This window comes from Typopeltis vanoorti, chromosome 16 (genome assembly GCF_054136105.1).
Source record: "Typopeltis vanoorti isolate ZY-2024b chromosome 16, IOZ_Tvanoo_1.0, whole genome shotgun sequence".
NCBI lineage: Eukaryota > Metazoa > Arthropoda > Arachnida > Uropygi > Thelyphonidae > Typopeltis > Typopeltis vanoorti.
In genome coordinates this window covers 88593082-88616145 of record NC_143564.1, presented here as the reverse complement: position 1 = coordinate 88616145, position 23064 = coordinate 88593082, and the positions used below count along the sequence as shown (strand labels likewise).

The window sequence follows — 23064 nt, the reverse complement described above, 5'->3', positions numbered from 1 at the left end:
CTATTCACCAGCCATAGCTGATGTGTTTTAGCTAACATCAAAAGCTAATTTCCAATTACTTTCTTGTATAATGAGGCCGGTTGAGTATCTGTAACTATAGAGAAATTTCATCTTACATAACATAAGACATCATTAGTACTGTTATATTTTCTGTATTTCGGTATTTCTCACCCCTTGCTTCGTCCTTTTTCTTTTTTACTTAAACTTCATGAACTGTAGTGAACAGTCGACTGCCTCAACTATCGACTGCAGCCATTTATTTATTTCTACTAGATCTTATGTTCACACGCTCTATAGTCTAACAAATTTATTTGTTTTACAACTGCACCAGCTAGACTGGGTGCTGAGTGTGAGATTATAAGATTTTAAACAAAGGACAAAGCAGATATTGTTAGCATCCCCATAAAGGTAAAGTTTAACTTATGTTAAACTTTACCTTTAATTAGTTGTGGCTAGATTATTGATCACTTAAATTTATATCTTATGCAGGCTCAAAATTTTCAGGATAGTGCACTGACAGAATCAGTCCAATGTGTTGTTCACAAACCATTTAATTAAGGAATATTTACATAGTCTGATCCATATTAACACACACACACACAATTGCATTACAAGTCTTTCTCAATTTCAATACTTCCTGATTCAGACAGTTCTATGTTTCTTCCCTTCCAATATATTTATTTAAAAAAAAAAAAATACATATAAGTGGAACTGTGAAGTTCAAACTCACATTCTTCAAGGGTCAACTGTATATAAAAACATTTGAAACTTGAAATAGTATTCCAAGGTTAGACAGATTGGGATTTTTAAAGTTTTATTGGCAGCTGGACAGATGAGAAGTATCATCTTGAGCAAAAAAGAATATCAAGTTTTCTGGAGGCTGAAAATTAAATCACTCTAGAATATCCTGCTAGTCATACATACATACATACACAAATTGAAAGCATGGCATACCTTGAATTAGCTTAATTCAGTATTAATTTACTTTATCTAGTATGGTACTCTTCTTACTCTTACAATAATTACTTATACACAATTGAGATTAAGATACATGCAGAGTAAGCTTATTTCGATATTACTTACACAATCTTATTGTACCTACACACAGATACACTTGCCATATATTCTTGCTCAGAATATATGGCAAGTGTATCTGTGATAATATATGATAAGTACTTACAAATCTCATTCATCACTGCCTTTTACATGAATCTTTTGTCCACACGAAAGTGGTAACTTCTATCTTTCTTTCCTTCTGCTGGCTCATTTTTGACCTCTTGCCAAATTTCTTCTTTGTTTGAGTCAATTATTCTATGTCCTCTAGGACCTTTAACATGGCAGGAATGTGCAGCTCCTTCCTAGCAAGACATTCTGACAATTGACACAATCCCTCTCATGGCAGTGGATCCAGGTAGGAGAAGATTGAGAAATCTTAGACAAAGATCCTTCTCGGCGTTTTCCCTTATAAAAGCCTGAACTTCCATTGTAAGCATGCATCTCTTGAAACTTTCATATATGGTCACGTATTGACATCCAACCATGACGATGTCATACTTCGCACGTCCTTTGAAATTGCCAGATATGAACATGAGTTAACAGCATTACATAATGACTTCCTGCAACACGTTATTTTAACAAACTTATTTTTAAAAATAATTATAAATTAGGCCTTTTTGATGGGGAGGGTCATCCTACAGAAACAAACTGAGTGCAATAATTCAATTTCCATTCCACAAATTTAAGTTATTCATCTTCCCCTTATGTGTTAGGCTCAACAGCCCATCAAAGCCAAGTAATCTGGCATTCTTCTTCTTAGGAGGAATCATCATATTGAAGGTTCGCAATTATGGATTTCCATATCGCTCTATTTTCTGCTATTCTTTTGATGTTGCTATATAATTTAATTTTTGCCCATTCCAGAACATCATCTATCCATCCTCCTTCTCCTTGTTCCCTCTATCTTTCCTTCTAGAATTACTTTACTCAATTCTTCAGCTGATCCTCTCATTATATGTCTGACCATTCTCATCTTTCAAGAACCAACTAGTCAGAGACATCATGAATCTTCATGTCCATCATTCATAGCACCTCTACATTTGTTATTTTATCTTTCCATGAAATTTTGAGGGCTTTTCTATAGCACAATAACTTGAATTCTTGTATTCTTCTCCATTATTGTCCATTTATCTAATATCCAGTTTTCACATCCATAATTTAAGATTGGCCATATGTATGTTTTGATTATTCTTAGTTTTTTTTTGTTTTTGCTGTCAATATCATTTCTGAGGATGCATCCATTATTCCAGAAGGCTGCTTTTGCCTTGTGGATTCTGGTTTGTATTTCTTCTTTCCTTTTCCCAGTCTCTGTGAATATGCATCCAAGGTAATTGTATGTTTCCACTTGTATGTTATGACCTAACACTTCTAGTTTGCTTCTTATTGTACTTCCTTTATTTAATATCATGTATTTGGTCTTTTTAAGGTTTAATTCTATTTCATACTCCATTCCATTTTGGATTATCTTGGTTAGCATTTCTTTCAATGCTGTATTTGAATCAGCTATGAACACAGTATCATCAGCATATTTTATATTATTTATATATTTTCCACTGATCTTGATTCCTATTTCCATTTCCTCTATATTCTTCATTAGGTGTTCACTATAGATGTTAAAAAGTATTGGAGAGATTATGCATCACTGTCTTACTCCTCTTTTAATGTCAACGGTCTTCTCATCTCCTTGCAAGCAGGTTTCTGTCCTCAGTACAGTTGCAAGATTATTTTCAGGTCTTTGTTAATATCATACTCTAAGGATTTCAAATAATTTATTGTGTTTGATTCTGTCAAATGCCTTCTGGAAGTCTATAAATCACAGATGCACCGATCTGCCTAATTCAATTGCTCTTTCAAATAGCATATATTGTGCCTTTTCCTTCCACAAAACCATTCTGTGTTTCACTAATTTGGTTCTTTATTTTTGCATGTATTCAAGTTTTTATTATCTTCAATATAATCTTAGATGTGCAAGATTAGAAATTAGAATTTGGATTTAGAGTAAAGTAATTAATGAACTAACAGTTAAGTTAATCTTACATGCACAGTATGTCTGTCAATTATGTGTATTATCAGGCTGTGTGTACCTTAAGCCAATTTATTTTAATTAAAGTCAGTTTATAAGTCAGTAATTCTGCTACACAATGAAAAACTTATATGTACATAAACCTTTTAACCTCTCAATGTGCAACTTTTTAGAAGTGATTTTCAATGTAAAACATCTAAGACTAGCTAGAAAATCTTGTGGAGAGAACCCTACTGTGAACCTATTCATATAAGCCAACAATCCTATGCAAAAAAAACTGGCATTATTAACAGAGTCGTATATTCAGGGTATGCTAGGTGGAATGCTACACACACAGGAAATTCATGAAGAAATAATTTTGATCAGTTATTTATTATTATCATTATTATTATAGCATGGACATCTTAATATCTCGAAAATGTTTGACCAGATCTGGCAGAAAGGCTTACTAAGCAAACTTCCATCATTTGGTCTGTCTTAGGACTTCTGCAGTTAGATTGCCAGCTTTCTGTCTGGACACACACACAATGTGTGATGGTGGCTAGTTCCTTCTCCTCTCACCATTCAACTAATGCTAGGGTTCCACAAGGTTCTGTACTTTCACCAACTCTCTTTCTTCTATACATCAATGACCTACTTCAGTTGACCTCCAACCCAATACAGTTTTGCAGATGACAGCACATTGCACTCCTCCCTTTCATTTGATAAACCATACTCTACACAACTCACCTCAATCTACAGAACATCAACCACCAATTGCTCTCAATTCTGATCTCCAAGCTATCCTCTAATGGGGTTCAGATAACCTAGTCAATTTCGAAGCTAGTAAAACCCAGAAACCATTTTCTCCCAGTATTATTTTTGACAACACTCAGATTTCCAGACAAGATGAGATCTCTCTTCTTGGAATTACCCTGATATCAAACCTCTCCTGGCATAAACAATCACAATCATTGAATCCTCAGCTTCTAAAAAACTAGCTTTTCTCTTTCGCTCAAGACGTTACTTCACCTCTGAACAGCTGTTAACCTTATACAAATCTTCCCGGGCAATGAATACTGCTCTCACATTTGGAATATGGCCGCTAAGAGCTCTATCAAAATGCTTGACTCAAAAAGAGGGGGCAATTAGACTGATTAATGACCCATCTCTTACCACCAATCAACTCATCTCTTCACAGTACACTTTGAAACCCACAGAACAAGTTTCTTCTCCTCCTCCTTTATCTCTGCTATATTGTGGAACAGTCTTCCTCCTGATGTGTTCCCCAAGGAATACAAGATATAGGCTTTTAAATCAAATGTAAACAAGTTTCTCCTTTCCCAACCCACTACCCATATACTATAGGTTGATGAACCAATTTCTCGTGTATGGGCTCAACATTTAGAGGGGAGGGGAATTCCCTGGTGGCAGAATTTTGTACTATTTTTATCTTCTGTAAATAAAAACCCTGTTCCAGAGTGTACTTACATCGAATTTAGTTGAATTTCATCCAATACATTTTTTACTACAGGGCTCTGAACACCTACTCTTTAATTATGGCCACCCTGTATGTGGCTATGATATCATTCAATAATGATGAGCCCATAATTATATCACCCCAGTAGACATACCTGCCTGCCTGATAATCTGCCTTTTGCTCACACTCAGTAAACATAATCTTGTCCTAATTTTATTACATTATGTTAGCACCTTCAGCATGGTACAATTTATGTGTATATTGAAAAGGATTTAAGTATATTTAGTATTTTTTTTTAATTATTGGCAATTTTTAAATTATAAACAGTACTAAGAAATTTTTTCAGTCAAAATAGTTGTCAAAAAAAAAAAAAAAAGATATCACTTGTGTGAATGGTAGACAAAATAATATGATATGATCAGTATATATGCAGTTATAAATGTAAAAAAATAATTTACTAATAGTATATTATTTAATATTATTAGTACAGTATAATGATAATAAAAGCAAAATTTCAAAGAAGATTAAAACTTCTTTGAGATTAACTGACCTGTTTAGGAGGTTGTAATGATGGATTAACTTTTATTTGAATTTTTTTGGCCTCTTCTAAGTTTTTTTCTCTCCTTTCTACATCATTTAGCTCTTTTTTAATTTTCTCTGCCTTTTTGAATTGTTCTCGGGTATAAATTTTTTTTACTTTTTTCAATTGTGATTGGGATGCCAGCTCCCATTTCTAAAATTAGAAAAAAAAGTTTATCCCTTGTAAGTGCTTGAAAATTTATGCAATAATAAGAAGATTTCATAGTACCAAGAAATATAACTGCAATAAAATTCTGATGGTGTAACACCACTGGGACTCATGTATTGCCATATGATATACAAGACTAGTAGATGCCACTCTCACTTCACATTTTTACTTGTCAAACAGCATTAAATTAATTGTAAGAACAATTGTAGTTTAATTGTAAGAATTGCAAAACTAACCAAAGAACACAATTATGAGCAGGGCTGTGTGGTACTCTGGATTGTGCTGGTCAGATTTTGTGGTCTCTCATTTTATCACTATTTAAAATTGATTTTTACCCAATTTTACATCTCAAATGACAGTATAGTAATAGATGTAAAGAATCTGAAGAAATCAAGACCAACTATAAGTACTCTAACCTTAACAACAAGATTTTTTCTATTTTAATATTGGCCAAAGAAAACACATGTATTATATGCAGATATGCCTACAGCACAAAGCAAAGATGGTAGAAAACAAAGCCAAGAGTCTAACAGAGTTGTACAAAAATCTCATTAACTTTGACAGGCCACCTGAAGTTCAGACGTGCTATAGCTGCAAGCTGGAGATTACAGACAAGAAAAAGACCCTTCAGTGCAATTTTTGCTGCCGGTCAATGCACACCAATTGGACAAAGATTGGCGAATTGGCAATAAAATTCCTGAACAACCACAGCCAGCCATTCTTTCTCTTCTCTGTGCCTATCTTCTGGTAAACAGTTTCTAAATACCAGAAAGTGCACAGACAGCATAGACCAGCACCTTATTACAAGTATATACTTGTATGCTTTATGGTACTTTCTTGTGTAAAATTAACACATTGGGGGGAGAGTTATTCACAATCAATGTCTCAACAATAATGTGCCTACTGATGAAAATACCCAACTTCGCTACCTATTGCCATGTCAGTCTAAGACAATATGAGCAGAGAATAAAAAATACAACACCAGGTGTACTGAACTTTCATTTAGAAACAGACACAAGCTAAATATCTGCAAGCTTGCCAAACAATGCAAATTTGACTTGACTGCAAGAAAATTTTCAAGCATCACCTTGGGCTCACAACACAGGGAGCGTACAAGGCTGACCAGATCTCACTTATGTACAGCAGAAATAAGGCAAAAAATTATGACAACAAAAAGAAAAACAACAACGTGGAGATAACACATGAAGAATCAATTATAAAATAGGAGTATTAACACATTAGGGAAATCATGGAGAATCAATTATAAGATAGGAGTATTAACACATTTTGCAAAAATCCAATCCTACTTAATAATACTACCTTGGAAATGTGAGTATAGTCAATAGCAAACCTCACAGAAACTTCTTAATACACTACACCAATATACGTGGCTTCAGTTCAAAAATCAATGATGTTCATTTCTGCCTCCAATTTGCAAAACTTCAAGTTCTACTTTCCCAAGCACTACTTATCTCAGCTTTCCCAGTTACACACTTTTTGACTTCTTTCAAACCAAAGGTGAGGTTTATGCATATGTCTACTCCAATATATATAACTAGAACTTGGAACTTTAAACTGTAGGACTCTGAGCAGTGAAGTGCAGCTAACTGAACTGAAGAGCTAAAGTGAGTAAAATGGGACATTCTCAGACTATGTGAAGTTAGATGTAATGGTGAAGAAATTCTTCAATTAAAAAACGGAAACATACTGTATCATAGAGGCCAAAATATGGAAAGAATGAGTGGAGCAGAATTCATGATTAACAAAAAATTGAACATAATAGAATTTGGGAGTATATCTGATCTATACACCAACAATAAAGTCATACTGATGAAGAAATAAGGCTTCTATCACGATGTATCCCAACTTTACAATAAAGGAAAACATCATTTCAGAAATGTAATGGGAGACTTTAATGCTAGAATTGGTATACAACAATCAGATGAAAGCTCAATGGGAAATTTTGGATATCGCATGAGAGATAATAGAAAAGCAAGCTTAATATAATTTGCAGAAAAAGAAAACCTGTACATCATGAATTCTTTTTTCAAGAAAGGAAAAAAAAAAAAAAAAAACATAGGAAGTGGACATGGAAACTACAAGATGGGACCATAACCAGAGATGGATATGTTATAACAAAGAGAACTGAATAATTTTATTCAATATTATATGAGGATGATGAATTAAATGATGAAGAAGACAACTACGAAATAGCTGAAGTACCAGCTGTTAGCAGAAGTTACGTGGAGCATCCAAAGCTTGTAAAATGGAAAAACTGCAAGTGAGGAGAGAATTATAGCTGAACTTCTAAAAGCAGGTGAAGAAATGATCTACAAAATCTTAGCAAACTATTTACTTTATGTCTGAAGAAAAAAATGATGTACCAAAAACAGGGAAGAAGGCTACCCTAATTCTGACACATGAAAATGGTGATGTAGAAGACTTGATGAACTACTGACCCATCAGTCTACTATCAGTGGTTTACAAAGTGTTTACAAAAGACTTAGCTCATAGGCTTTGTACAACTTTAGACCTAGCACAACAAAAGAACAGGCAGGCTTTTGAAGTGGCTTTAGTACAATGGACAATATTCAAGTTGTACAACAGATTATTGAAAGATGTAATGAATATCAGTTACCATTATGTCTTGGTTTTATTATGAGAAAGCCTTTGATTCAGTAAAAACTTGTGCAATACTTATAGCATTACGAAACCAACAAGTGGAGGAGCCATATGTCAGGATCATCAAATCAGCACAGCAGCAATTCATATCAATGAAAACATCTCTACTGTGGAAATACAGAGAGGTATAAAATAGGGTGACACAATATCTCCAAAATTATTCACAGCATGCTCAGAAGAAATATTCAAACTTCTTGATTGAGAAGGGAAGGTCTGAAGATAAACGGAAGCTATTTAAGCCATTTACACTTTGCAGATGACAGTTATCTTTACTTCAACTGCGCATGAATTACAGACTCCAAATTGCTAGCAAAACATCTTGCCAAAGAAGACCCAAGTTATTTTCAATAACTATGTCCAACCAGAAATAATAAAAATCAATAATGATGAAATTAAACAAGATCAGTACATATACTTAGGGCAACAGATATCAATGGAACAAAATGTCATGGATGAAATTAAAAGATGCACAATGCTTTGGTGGAAAGTATTTGGAAAATTACATTCAATATTCAAAAGCCAACTACCATTAGGACTGAAGAGAAAAGTTTCTAACCAATGTATTCTTCCTATTCATGTTGGAGTTTAATGGAATATTATCAGCACTGAGAAAGGATTCAAACTAATTAAAATTAGTTTCAATCCTTTCTCAGTGCTGATAATATTCCATTAAACTTCCTACATGAATTCTTCACAGCACTTAAGCCTCAACACACATATTCTTCCTATATTGACATATGGCTGTGAACATGGACCATAAATGCAAACGAAATTTAAAAATTAAGAACAATACAATTTAGTATGGAAAGAGGTATGCTTGGAATTGCAAGACTGGATCACAAAAGGAATACATGGATAATAAATCAAACCAAAGTCTTTGACATCATAGGAAGAGTGAAACATTTGAAGTGGCAATGTGCGAGGCATATTGCTCAAGGACAAGATCAACAATGGACAAAAGAAGTACTGGATTGGATTCCACAAGAGGAAAAATGACTGCGACACTGCCCTAAATCATGGGGGATTGATGATATGATCAGATTTTCAGGAGTCGCATGGGAAATAGAGAGCCATGGACAGATAGTTTTGGAGTAATCTTGGAAAGACCTTCATCCAGCAGTGGATTGACAATGGCTGATGATGATATATACATACCGAATATCTTTGAGAGAATGACTGACATGGAATGTGAGAGAAGTTCATTAATAAACCATACTGCCCTCTTCTGGATAGAATCGAGCAATCTTAGAGAGGATTTTGGTACACTATCCCAAATGTAGGAGGCATATTCCATTGTTGGAGAGATCTTCGATTTGCATAGAGTTCATCATCATCAAATTCATGCCATGTATCCTCAAGGGTGTACAAGATATGATAGTACTACATGAAAAATTTACCTCATTATTAACTTCCTATCTACAATTTTCCTCCAAATCAGTCTGTTACTTGTCAAGACTCCAACATTATCAGATCTTATATTTCTATCGTCTAAGGCACTTTGTACCGTATCAATCCACCTGTATCCTGGCCTTCCTCTGGGTCGTTTTCCTGCCAACCTGGCAGAGAACACTTGTTTTGCCAATCTTTCATCGCCGATTCTGTTTAAGTAACTATGCCACCTGAGATTAGCTCTGCTAATGCATTCCTGGATGCTCACAATGTCAAGTTCTTCGTAATATTTTCGTTTTTAATAGGATATTGCCATTGGTGCCATCTGTTCATGCCTATAATCTTTCTCAGGACTCTCATATCTGTGGTCTCTAGTCTTTAATCAAGTGTTTTACTTCTGACCCAGCTCTCAGATCCATAAGTTAAAACTGGTTTGAACACTGTCTTGTATAGAGCTAATTTAGTGTTCCGACTAATTTCTCTCTTATTCCATATGAATTTATTCAGTTGACTTCCCACCATACCAGCTTTACTGATTCTGTTGTCTATTTCTATATTTAATTTACCATCTTCAGTAAAAATCGTGCCTAAGTAGCTGAAATGTTTTACTTGTTCAACAGGTTCTCCATTCATAACACAGTTGACATTTTCAATGATTTTGCCTATTTTCATTGTCGTCTTTTTATTGCTGAAAGTCATACCATATCTATTACAACAGTTATTAAATTTAGTCAGTGAATCTTGCAGACTTGTAGCGGATTTATTTAGAAGTATAACATCATCCACAGAAAGCAAAGAGTTGACATCTTCAATTTTGATATCATGTTTAATACCACTTTCCTTCATAATGTGATTCATGTAGATAATGAATAACAGAGGGGATAATGTACATCCTTGTCTCACACCAGATTTAACATTAAACCATCTTCCTGTACTTCCTTCAATTGTAACTGCTGACTTACAACTCAAATAAAGACTAAGTATTGCTTGATATAATGCCCCATTGACACCATATAACCGTGGCATATTGAACAGCTTCTCTCTTGGAACCTTGTCATATGCCTTTTCCAAATCGACAAAACTTAAATACAGATCTTTATTATATTCCCATGATTTCTCGACTATTTGTCGTAAAGTGAAGATCTGATCCTGACAGCCTCTATTTGACCTGAATCCATCTTGATTCACCAAGCTTTTCTTCTACAATTCTTCTGAACCATTTCTCAAGTATATTTGTATAGATCTTACCAGGAACACTCAGTAGGGAAATACCTCTGTAATTCTCACATTCAGTTTTATTTCCCTTTTTATATATGGGTACTATGAGAGCTTACTCCAATCATCAAGAATTTGTCCTTCTGTCCAGGCCTTCTGCACTATACAGTGTAGCCACTGGAAGACTTTAATACCACCATACTTCAGCATTTCTGGTCGAATATCATCTACTCCTGCTGCCTTTCCACATTTCAAGCCTTTGATGGCTTTTTCTACTTCAAGTATGGATATGTATTTCTGAAAATATGCATGCCTGGTCAGTGGTTTTTACCACTCTGCTGTCATCACTGCTCGTTTCATTTAGCAGTTTTTCAAAGTAATTACTCCATACTTCAAGGATATCTTTTTCTCCCATTTTCATCTCTAACTCCTTTTACAGCACTCTTTCCTCCATTTCTAAGTTTCTTCAACAACCTCCAGAATATTTTCCCACCTTCTTGATATTTATTTTCTATATTCTTGCCAAAGTCCTTCCATGACTTTTGTTTCGCTAGTTTTACACAGTGTTTAGCTTTCTTACTTTTGTCTCTGTATTCTCTAAGAGCACAAGCTGACTTATTTACCAGGAACTTTTGATATGCTTTCTTCTTTTCCTTCACTGCCTCTTTAACTTCCTGTGTCCACCATGGAGTTCTCATTTTTCTATCCTTGCAGACAATTTCACCACATGCTTCTCTAGCTGAATCAATTAGGGTTTTCTTGAATCTTGCCACTGAATCTCCAAGGTTTGGTTCGTTCTCAAACGCTTTCATTTTTTCTTCAATAATCTTTGTGTATTTTAGTCTACAGTTTGCATTTGAGAGCTGCCCAACTTTTACTTCGTTTTAAAACTTTCTTACATGTTCTTCTTAATATGAAATTCAATTTTATCCTGTTCAAGACTAAATGATGATCACTTCCAATTACAAATCCTCTGTACACTTTGGTGTTTGGCACCAGGGAAAAAACATCATTATCAACAATAACATAGTCAATGAGACGTTTCCTATTCCTTGCCTCTTCTCTCCATGTGAATTTGTGCACATTTTTATGTTGGAACATAGTGTTAGTAATAACCAGTCCATGTCCTAAGCAGAAATCCAACAGATATTTATCATTATTATTAGCTTTGCTCTTTTCTCCAAATTTTCCCAAAATATTTTTATATGTCTGACAATCATTTCCTACTCTGCTATTCAGATCCCCAACAAGGACCAACTTTTCCTTTTTCATTGTGTCAGTTGCTTTTTCTAAAGCCTCAAAAAATTCCTTCACTTCTACCTTAGTAGAACCTTCTGTGGGACCATAGGCACAAATAAGTGTCATTGTCCAGTTCCCCATTCTCATATTTGCCCACATTACTCCACTTGAGACTGCCTACCATTCAAGAAGATTAGCCTTGTATTTTGTGTTGAATACTATGGCTACTCCTTCTTTTCCTTGATTGTCATTGCCTGAATATAACACTTTGCTCAGAAAGATCTCACCAATTTTTGTGTTTTTTGTTTCAGTCACCGCTATTATGTCGATCTGGTACTTATCTAATTCCTCAGCTAGCTCCATTTCTTTGCCATTCAGGCTTCTTATGTTGATAGTACCGATCTTTGGTGATGTTGAGTTGGGGTGTGTTTTCAGATTTGTTCCAGTAGCTGACTTTTAGCTGTTTGCCTTGGTTCCCTGGCGAAAACAACAGGAGGCCTTGTTTAACCGGGCGATGCCCCAGCTGGCCTGAAATTTTGTCATGTTGTACCATCATTCTGTATTTTGGTTTAACCAATAAGAATACAATTTGGTCGGCTATATCCCAAATTGTCAGCCCATCCTCGTTCGTTCAGTATCCAGAAAGATACCAAACAGGGTGCACCATTAGAAGGTGAGGATTGGACATTAGATCAGAAGCCTTGGTCGGTTCTCCGCATTCCTTTAAAGGCTATCTGATCGACACACAAAAGGTCACAAGATCTACAGCAGATTAGTGCCATGCATCAGCAAGAGGATATGAAGAAGGAAAAACTCTGTTTATATTTTGTTTAACCAGCTAAACATTGTATTCTTTGGGGAAGGCAGAGTGGGAGGAGAAGATTGTTTCCAGAACAGAAGTAAAGGGAATAAAAGAGGAGGCAATGAACTTGGTTCACTGCCTCCTCTTTCAAAGTTGATTAGCAGTGCTCTTGTTTTAATGATTTTGAAGGAAAATGGAAGAATAATATTGGCCAATTCAGTAAAGCATTATTCCTGAAAGTATCTGTAGAAGAGGTACAAGACAGAAACTGAACATCTCTGAGAGAAGGACTGATATGGAATGTGAGAGAGAGGGATCATTAATCATAATGCCATCTTCTGGATAGAATCTAGCAATCTCAGAGAGATTTTGGTATACCATCCCAAATATGGGAGCACTATTTCATGGTTGGACAGATATGGGGATTTATATAGACTTAGTTGTGGTCTGGAAAAAAAAAAAAAAAAGACAGCTTCTTGCTGCCTATTTTCCCTCCAACTCTTGTACTGTTGATTTTAGTAAATGTATACCCCAACCATTCCATGCACCCCCCACACTTAATGTCCAGCATTCTTTCACCAAGAGATCATGAAGATCTTGCTCAAAATGGATACCAAAGAAAAAAATCTTCCGGCCCTCATAGAATATATCCGACTGTTCCAAAGTTCTATGCTGCCAAGAATCCTAAAGGTTAAATGGGAGTTGACTCCCATTCTGTATTATCTTTTTACATTGTCTTATTACATCTTCACTAGAGTCTGGAAATTAGCCCATGCTTAACCTATCTCTAAAAAAAGCATGAAATCGATGCACTCAAACTATTCTTACTTTATTTCTTTACAAAGTAATGAAAAGATCTATCAACACACTTCTGCGATGCTATCTTCAAGACTGATCTAATAAATGACTGCAGTATGGATTCCATCATTGAGTCAACAAGTGATCTAATCACTAATGCCACCCATATCTGGACAAATACCATGGTAAAGTTTGGCAAGTCTCGAGTGGTTGCCCTTGTTAACTCCAAGGCTTTTGACTGGGTGGTCTTGCAAAACGGAGTGTTAAGTAAACTCCCATCATTTGGTCTGATTTCTGCAGTGGGATTGCCAGTTTTCTGCCCAGAGACTCACTTCAGGGAGTAAACTACCATTTAACCTTTAGGATTTTGATGTTCTCTTCCCTCAAAGTTTGAACCACCCTGTGTGTGTGTGTGTGTGTGTGTGTGTGTGTGTGTGTGTGTGTGTGTGTGTGTGTGTGTACACACACACACACACACACACACACACAGGGTGGTTCAAACTTTGAGGAAAGGTAGAGAACATCAAAATCAACCATATTCACATAGGAAAGCATGACCGGAAATGCCGCTGGAAGGTACTAACAGGGACACAAAGATACAGAAAATAACATGAGGCAGTAAGTAGCATAAAAAAACTTTATTAGGCATAACTGAACAGTTCAATAGTAGTTGGATACATAATATGGTAACATGAGGTGCATGTCTGCCATCTCAGTGTTTGTAAAACTGATGCATGTTCTTCATATGACGTTGAAACCTTGAATGAGGAAGCCCCAACTGCTCACCTGGAGCACTGGCGAACAGCTCCACCTATCACTTTCGGGTGGCGTTTCAAGTCATGTTTTCCTATGTGAATATAGTTGATTTTGATGTTCTCTACCTCCCCTCAAAGTTTATATGTGGAATTTTGAACCACCTTGTATATATATATATATATATATATATATATATATATATATATATATTTTACAGAATAAATATTTAATGACTTATGGTAAATGACTTATGTTAAACCGAGATAAAATATGAAGTTTTAATGAAAATGATACAACTAGTTTTAGCCTTTTACAGCCTTCTTCAGGTATCCACTAAAGGTAGAACAACACAGTAATAAAAATTGAGGTTACAAAAAAACTGAGAATTACAGGAAAAAAATGCAATACATAATTGACACAAAAACTTTGTATTTTTCTAGCTGTTCTATCTAGCACGCTATTGTTTGTTGCACACGAGCTTGCAAGTTCTCGTGAATGCCAGTATTCAACAACTGCAACATGGCTATCAGGGATGTTGCAACTCAAACTGCTGTTCAAATGTTCAGGATTTAGGATTTCCCTGGACTCCACAATTTTCCTCTCAAACTTATCACTGCAACAGAAAATGTTTTCAGATTTATCCGAGCAAACTGAGTGACTCTGTAGATCATCATGAGGATTGTTGGAGAAAAGAACATGACTGGATAGGGCAGATGCACGTGATCTTTTATAGGAGATGTCTCTCTTATGCTCCTCAATACGAAGTTCAACAGATTTGTTAGTCTGTCCAAAATAAGGAATATTACAATCGCACCATAACTTGTAAAACTTGTAAACACCTGGATATTTCAGGTTGTGATGAATAGGCTTCGGGTGGCTTATAAGAGAAAGGACTTTAGGGAGTGTAGTGAAAAACGTCCTGATGTTGTATTTTTTAAGGACTTTAGCCAATTTATTGGAGACAGAACTAATGTAAGTTACTGAGATGCTACCTTTAAAATCAGTAGTTTCCGTAGTACATTGCCTAGGATCCAGAAGAAATTTCTTAATCATTTTTTCAGAATATCCATTTTGTTTAAAGATAAGAGAAATGCAATTAATTTCTTTTTTTAGCTCATCTGGTCATTTAAAAGAGAACTTTCATTTAAAATTCATTTAAATATATACATATATATATATATATAAATGACCTACTCCAACAGACTATCAACCCAATGCATAGTTTTGCTGACGACAGCACATTGCACTCCACCTTTTCACATTTGACAAACCTAGCAATGCATAAATCACCACAATCTCCTGAGTCTTAACCACTACCACCTTAAATACAGATCTCCAAAACATTCAGTGGGGTTTGGATAATCTTGTCAATTTTGATAACACCCAAAACCTATACATGATGAGATCTATCTTCTTGGGATAACACTAACATCAAAAATTAGGTTTAGTTTTTCACTTTAGGCATCACTTTAACTCCAAACAATCTCTAACTTTATACAAATCACAAATCCATCCCACCATGAATATTACTCTCATATCTTGTATGGTTCCTCTAAGAGCTTCCTAAAGATACTGAACTCTATCCAGAAAGTGTTCAGATGTCAGCTTGATCAATGATCCCTCATTCATTAATTTGCTGGACTCACTTTCACACAGGTATTCAGTTTTCACTGCTTGCATCTACCACAAATATTTCTGATGAACAGCCACTGTTCATTAGAATTATCACCAATAATATCCCCACTTTCAAATCCATTCAAACACATGTAGCAACTAATCAACACTCCATCACGGTGCATCTCCAAATCTGCAGAACAAATTTCTATCCTTTCTTTGTTCATCCCTTCCACTGCTGCCCTCTGGAACAGTCTGTGATCGTGTTCACAACTCTTAAAGGTAAACACGAGCAAGTTCTTTCTTGCCCATCCACAGTACTAGTGTATTTAAAACTGACCAACCTCTTGTGGATGGGTTTCTGTATAAAACAAAAATAAAATAAAATTAAAAATTCAAGTAGCTCCCTATCCAAAAAGAGTACTTGCTAACACTATATTTCAATAGGTCATGAGAAATGATCCAAAGAAGCAGGTTTCCTGTCTTTCAGGTTAGTTAGTATGTAGCACAGCTTATACCAAACAAATTTATTTCACATTTTTATTTGTCAAACATCATTAGATTAATTGTAAGAATAGTAATTCAAATAGCACCTCTGTGAGAATGGTATCATATTTTACTTACCAGTACAGTATTTCAAGATGTCATGAGAAGAGTTCCAAATAGCGCACCATATACTGTACAAACAATTTATGTATAGCACACTGCAAGTCCAATTTCAAGAATACTTGAATTCACTTAATTCAACTTACTCAATACTCATTTAACAACCCAAAAATCAAGGAAATATATGAATCATGTTGAACTTCAAGCCTATACTTTGCTTGAGAGATAAACACATCATGACTTGAATGGACATATATGTGTATTTAAAAATTAATCATAAATGGACTCTCAGGATAAAAAAATATAAACAAATCATGATAAACAAACTGTTAGCATTCAGAAAATAGCAGACTCACAGATGACTGGTTTCAAGCCTTCTGGTCCATCACATGAGAATCTATTAAAAGTTCTAAATGATAAGATGCAAAATCATGAAAATTTCTTGTAAATAAAAAGAAAACTAAAGATTTCTCTAAAATAATAGCACAGCTTACATAATTTTTGAATTATTGGATCTCTACATGAAGAGAACAAAGAATATGCAGAACAATAAAAAGAAAGAATTCACTTACATAAAAAATACACTTTTTAATGGTGCAAAATTGTCACATTTCTTGACTATTATCAATGTTAAATCACTTAGAGAAATAAAACAATTAAAAATAACTGTGTGTAAGAATATATGATGTGACACATAGGAGAATTCAATTTGATCTATAATGTCATTTAGAACAGGAAGAAAATTTTTTCTTTATGTTCTACAGAAAAAGAAAAAAAGGTTTAAGTCATTCCTAACGAAATTCATTTGGTGAATCAATACCATTAAATTAACTAGCATAGTCAATAAGAGCTACACAAGTTTATATAATAACGTCTGGTGGGAAGGGCATAACCATCAAAACTTGATTTATCTGACTCGTGAAACTGAATATATTCTTGGTGATCAAACTAAATGAACCTGCACAAATCTACTTGTTTGCCCATAACATGAGAGACAAGGAATTCTGTAAACTACTGAATGGAAAAGAAAAGGAAGTTGATCCTTTGGGGAATACAAAAATGAAGCTAATTTGACGTTGACAGAAGAAAGCATGAAGATTTGATATAGAATCCGGCAAGCTTTCCAAACAAATCTTACATGTACAGAATAAATTCCAGAAGTGTCTTCTTGAGGAAGGAGATGAAAGCTATGATCGAGATGCAGATCAAGCAGGCATTGGACCTGGCAGCCACCAGAAGCCCCTGGCTATTTGGAAAAATTAAATGAAGAAAATAAACTCTCCTTCTCAGTATACAGGAAGCCGACCAACACAGGAAGAGTTTTAAATGCAGCCTCACGCCACCATCCTTCACAAAAAATGAGCTTAATTAAAACTCTTCGAGACAGAGCACACAATATCTCCAGCACACAAGAAACATGTAATAAAGAACTAAAATACTTAACATAAATCCTCTAACAGAATGGGTATGAAACAAAAATCATCAAGAGAATCCTTAAAATGCCTCCAACTAACAACACAATAAAAGAGGATTACAAAAACGCAATCTCGCTTCCTTATATCAAAAATGTTACAGATAAGCTAGCCAAATTCATAAACAAACACAACATAAAAGTAGCCTTCCTTCCTATGGAAAAAATCTCAAGATTCCTACATCCACCAAAACCACCTCATCATCCTCTTAAAAAACCAGGAGTCTACAAAATCCATTGCTCTTGGGGGATTTGCTACGTAGGGCAGACAGGAAGATCTGGAGAAATACGCATGGCTGAACACCAAAAAGACGTACAATGCAAAAGAGAACAAAAAATGGGTCTTGCTTTCTATACCACTTCCACTGGACACGATGTTCTCTGGCAAAAAAGACGATGTCATACATAGAAAACAACTGCTACATAAGAAAATTTAAAGAAGCTGCTAATATGCTGAAAAACCCAACCCAATGCAATAAAAATCAAGGTTTAATTCTCCATTAAGTGTGGTCAGCTCTAATAAAAAATCAACTCAATCCGAGCTCAGACTGTATGAACGAGAACAAGAACATGTGACATCGTGTAGTATTGTTCAACATAAATAACGTTTTATATCTGCATTCTGTTATTTGAGTTTATGAATAGCCAGAGTTATGATTTATATTTATTAATTTCTCTTGTTTAAACTTTAAGTTATACTATTCACCCCTGAAGATGTAAATCCTACGATTTATGAAACTTGTCAGGAACTATTATTTCAGTATGTTATATAACTGAATAATAAAAAATGTGGTGTAATCACTGAAATATGTCTTATGTCCCAGTCATTTTAAAATGAGTTTTTTATGAGTTTACTATATGACTTCTGCTTATATTTCTACACATAGAGGGAACAAAGAATCACATTTCAAGGCACCAGGTCTGGTACATTTGTAAAAAATAAATAAATAATAATAATAAAAATTATGACCAGTTTATGGCTATTACTTCCCAAAATGTGGAGATAGGCACATTAAGATTAGGATGATGACAGTGCTTCACATATTTCAAGGAACAGACAAATTTAAATCTACCATAGTGTAACATTTTTGCTTGATTTCAATGAACACTAATGTCTACTGTTGATGACGTAAGAAGGCATGACTTCATGCTTCTCATGCCATCTAGATTCTAGAAATCTTATGTAATCTTGGGATTCTTCAATTCTGACCCTAGCAGAATGGCCAGCCTGTTCAAAATAGCAAAGTCAACATAAATGGGGTACTTGATAGATACCAAGTAAGGATAATGGAGCAATTTATCTTTAGTTGATGGCAAGAAGAAAGATAACTTTCATGCTAGCTTGAAAGTAGTGTACACACTATATGTAGAGAATCCTATTTGTTCAGAAGCCTCTTTAAGATAGGGTGTGAAAATTCTCTTCACATTAGACTGCAGTCTAGTTGAAGAATGATAATTATCAATTATTCTCTGGATGGTAGTTTCTTTATATCCATTAGACACCAAAATGATTCGTATTTTATATAATTCTTATGACAGAATGGTATTGTAGAAGATTTGGAAAGCTGCATTTAAAAAAAAAAATGGGTTTACATAAACTCATGCTTTTAAAGTGTTATCATAATGCTAATATTATTCATAATTTTATAAAAATCAAGCAGGCTATTAATTTATCAAAAAGCTAGTAAGGCCTTATTAATAGATCAAATCCATTATAATAAGATTTTCTTTTCAAATAATGCTAAAAATCTGAGAGCTTGAAAATCTTCTGAAGAACCAACTTAATCATCTTTTGATTTAGTATGAAGAATTTCTCTTTCCTCAGCTAAACAGGTACACTTAAATTGCAAACTAGATTAATTCACAAGTTTGAAATGTTAGAACAATGAATTTATCACTTTGTTTGACTGCCATCTAGTTCTGTTTGTGAAGAGTTAAGCATATTATCTAAAGGTCTGGACTCTGCATTATCTACTCAACAAATACCTTATTCACACTTCATGGTAGATGTGGTAAAAGGCATCAGAGATTGAAGCTAACAAACCTTTTTGAAATTGCACAAATTTTATATAAAACTACGCCTCGTTCTTAGATATTCCATTTTCAGAACTACATGCTCTTCATTCCAATGGCTGAAACATTAGCATTGTCATCACAAAAGTTGATTAAGGTAATGCCACTGAGTATAATTACAAAATGTTTTATTACAGAACAAATCAATGTATGGTATAAGTAGCAGGTATATTACTCAAAGAAAAATGAACAAGTTAAATAGATTATTGGACAAAACAAATTCTTTATATGCTAACAATGTTGAAAAACTGAATTATTTGTGCCCGATCCCCCACATATACACAAGGTGCAACAATTTAATTCCGGGAATGCACCTGTAAAAAAAACCTACATTCAGAACTATACATTAGTGGCTACTGTTGCGCTCAAAGTAGTCCTGTTGTGCATTTATACACTTGTTTAGACAGTGTTTCCATTTTGGGAAACAGATCTGGAACTTTTTTCCAGAATACTCTTGAGTTCCTTTATCACATTATGCTGGATATCAGCAATGTCAGAAAATCTTTGTCCTTTTAGCACAGTCTTTAATTTTGGAAACAACCAGATATTACAGGGAGTTAAGTCAGGTGAATAAGCAGGATGACTTAATTCGGTAATCGATTTTTTTGCCAAAAACTCTCATGATAAGCACACAATGGCGTGGAGCATTGTCATGATGCATGATCCACTTGTCAGGCCACAATTCAGGTCTTTTTCTCTGAACAAAATCTCCTAATCTTTTCAGCACCTATAAATAGCATTGTTGGTTGACCGTTTGTCCCTGTTCAATGAATTCATAGTGGATTATTGCCTTATGATCAAAGAAACAACCAGAATGGTCTTGAACTGCAAAGGGTTTTTTTTTTTTTCAGACGTGGTGAACTCAGGGTTTTCCACTGCAAGCTCTAGCATTTTGTTTTGGGATCGTACTGGAAGCACCAAGTTTTGTCATGTTACTCTCGAAAACATGTACTTATTTGCAGAAAGATCAGTCACAACTTGAACCTGCTGCTGCATCTGTTCATCCATCCAGATCCAAGGCACACTCTTCACAGAAATTTTTTGCATACCGAATTCTTCAGTTAAAATTACCCTGACTGTTTCTTGACTCATTTTCAAATTCATCAGCCATTAATTGCACACTTAATCGTCTGTCAAAATATACCAAATCTCGCACTCTGTTCACATTTGTGTCCATCATTTTTGTTTTTGGCTGCCACGTCTAGGGTCGTCATTCACATCTTCTCGAACAGCTACGAATCTCTTATGCCACTCAGACACTTTACTTTTTCAGAGCATCCATGCCATATGCCACTTTCAACAACTCCAACGTTTCAGTGGCAATTTTGCTGATTTTCACATAAATTTGATGTTAGCATGCTGCTCCAAATTTCGATCACACATTTTTATGCCAAAGTTTACATGCAGATCTCTATTGTTTTTGCAATAGCCAACTAGTAAATTGCTCTATTAGCTTGAGGTTTACACACGCATTAGTTAAAAGATGTACAAACATAATTACTCACATGACTCCAACTAAATCACCACATAGTCGACACTACTCAGCCATATACAAGATACACAAGTAATTATCCATAATGTCCAAAGTTGGTTACATCAGGTCTCCTACTATTATTTGGTTAAATGTCTTTTCAAGCTTCTTTGATACCTTACTGGCAATATATTAACACTTACATTAAAAATAGTATTGACTTCAAGGAGGAAGTTAAAGATATTAATTTGCTGGGCTTTGAAATTATGCTCTTTTTTAATTTGGTTTCTCTATTTACAAACATATCTCTTCAAGAAACTCTTTGGTTCAAGATGATTTTGCTGAGGATGTTGTTAAATTTACCATCAATGCAGGATACTTCATGTGGCAAAACAAATTGTATCAGCAAATAGAAAGAACAGCCACAGGCAGTCTCACCTACTGGAAATTCAACTTGGAAACTCCATTTTTTGTAAACCTCATATCTGACTATGTTTTGCTGATGATATATTCATAGTCTGGTCCTACAATGAAACAGAATTACAACTTATACAACTGCATCAATTTCATTATTGAATGTGAATCTAGCAAAAACATTCTGTTCTGGATATCTTAATAATCCCTAACTCTATAGGAAATATTGAATTTTTATCTACAGGAAGGTGTATCCACCCAGCTTCACATCATCCTTCATGCAAGACAGGTATTTTCAAGCCTTGGAAGAGCACATACAATTCACTCTTCAGCACTCCTCTATCAGAAGAATTAAATAAAATATGAATCACTTTGTTGCCTAATGGACATAAAGAAACCACCATCCACAAAATAACTGATAATTATCATCCTTCAGCCAGATTATAATCTAATGTGAAAAAGATTTCCATATTCTACCTGCCTACTGCAACTTTTTGAACTTGATTACACTAGATACTATATGTTCCTTATAGAGTTAGGTATCTGATTCTCCAAAGACCATTACCTTTCACCAGGCCAAACATTTTTCTAAGGATTTTCCTTTCAAAAGCTGAAATCCAATTCCTAACCCTTACTGTAAAATATCCAGTTTTCATATCTGTAGATAGGTAACAATGGAATGAATTATTAATTTATATATCTGTACTTGAATCTTCCAGTGGATATCTTTTAAGCTGAACACACAAGAAAAAATAAAAAGCCTGATTACCTCAATTTCTTCGATTCTGATCTTCTGCATCTCATCTGGTTTTTTGTGATCATTACTCCTAAATATTTTAATCTTCCCACTTTTCTATTTCAAGGATCACAATTCCACACTAGTATCAATTAACTCTGTGTTGTATTAATAATCAACAGCTCTTGATGGGTTCTTGATGATGTTAATGTCATCTGCATATGAAACAATCTGCACTGATTTGTTTATTAATATCTTTAGTATCTACTGCCGATGATCAGATAATGTATTCCAGAGCTAAGTTAAAAAAGTAGTGAGCTACACTATCTCACTGTTTTAATCCTCGAGTTATGGAAAAAGTATCTGTTAAATCAATTTAAACCTGTGCTTCTGAGTTTTCCACTTATCTGGCTTACTTAGCATATCTGATGTTCCAAAGTGCATCATAATCTCCATATGATTTTTCTCTATCACTGCTGTCATATGCTTGTTAAAAATCAACAAAAATCTGA

General features: G+C 34.7%; 1 protein-coding gene across 1 annotated transcript in view; it reads right to left on the bottom strand.

The window, feature by feature from the left end:
• The window catches only part of AsnRS (asparagine--tRNA ligase), a 285820-nt gene that overhangs the window by 230098 nt on the left and 32658 nt on the right, over positions 1 to 23064 (bottom strand). The window contains exon 4 of the mRNA XM_090406589.1: positions 5089 to 5271. Coding sequence (XP_090262715.1) covers positions 5089 to 5271 — 183 coding nt within the window. The remainder of the gene's footprint in view (positions 1 to 5088; positions 5272 to 23064) is intronic.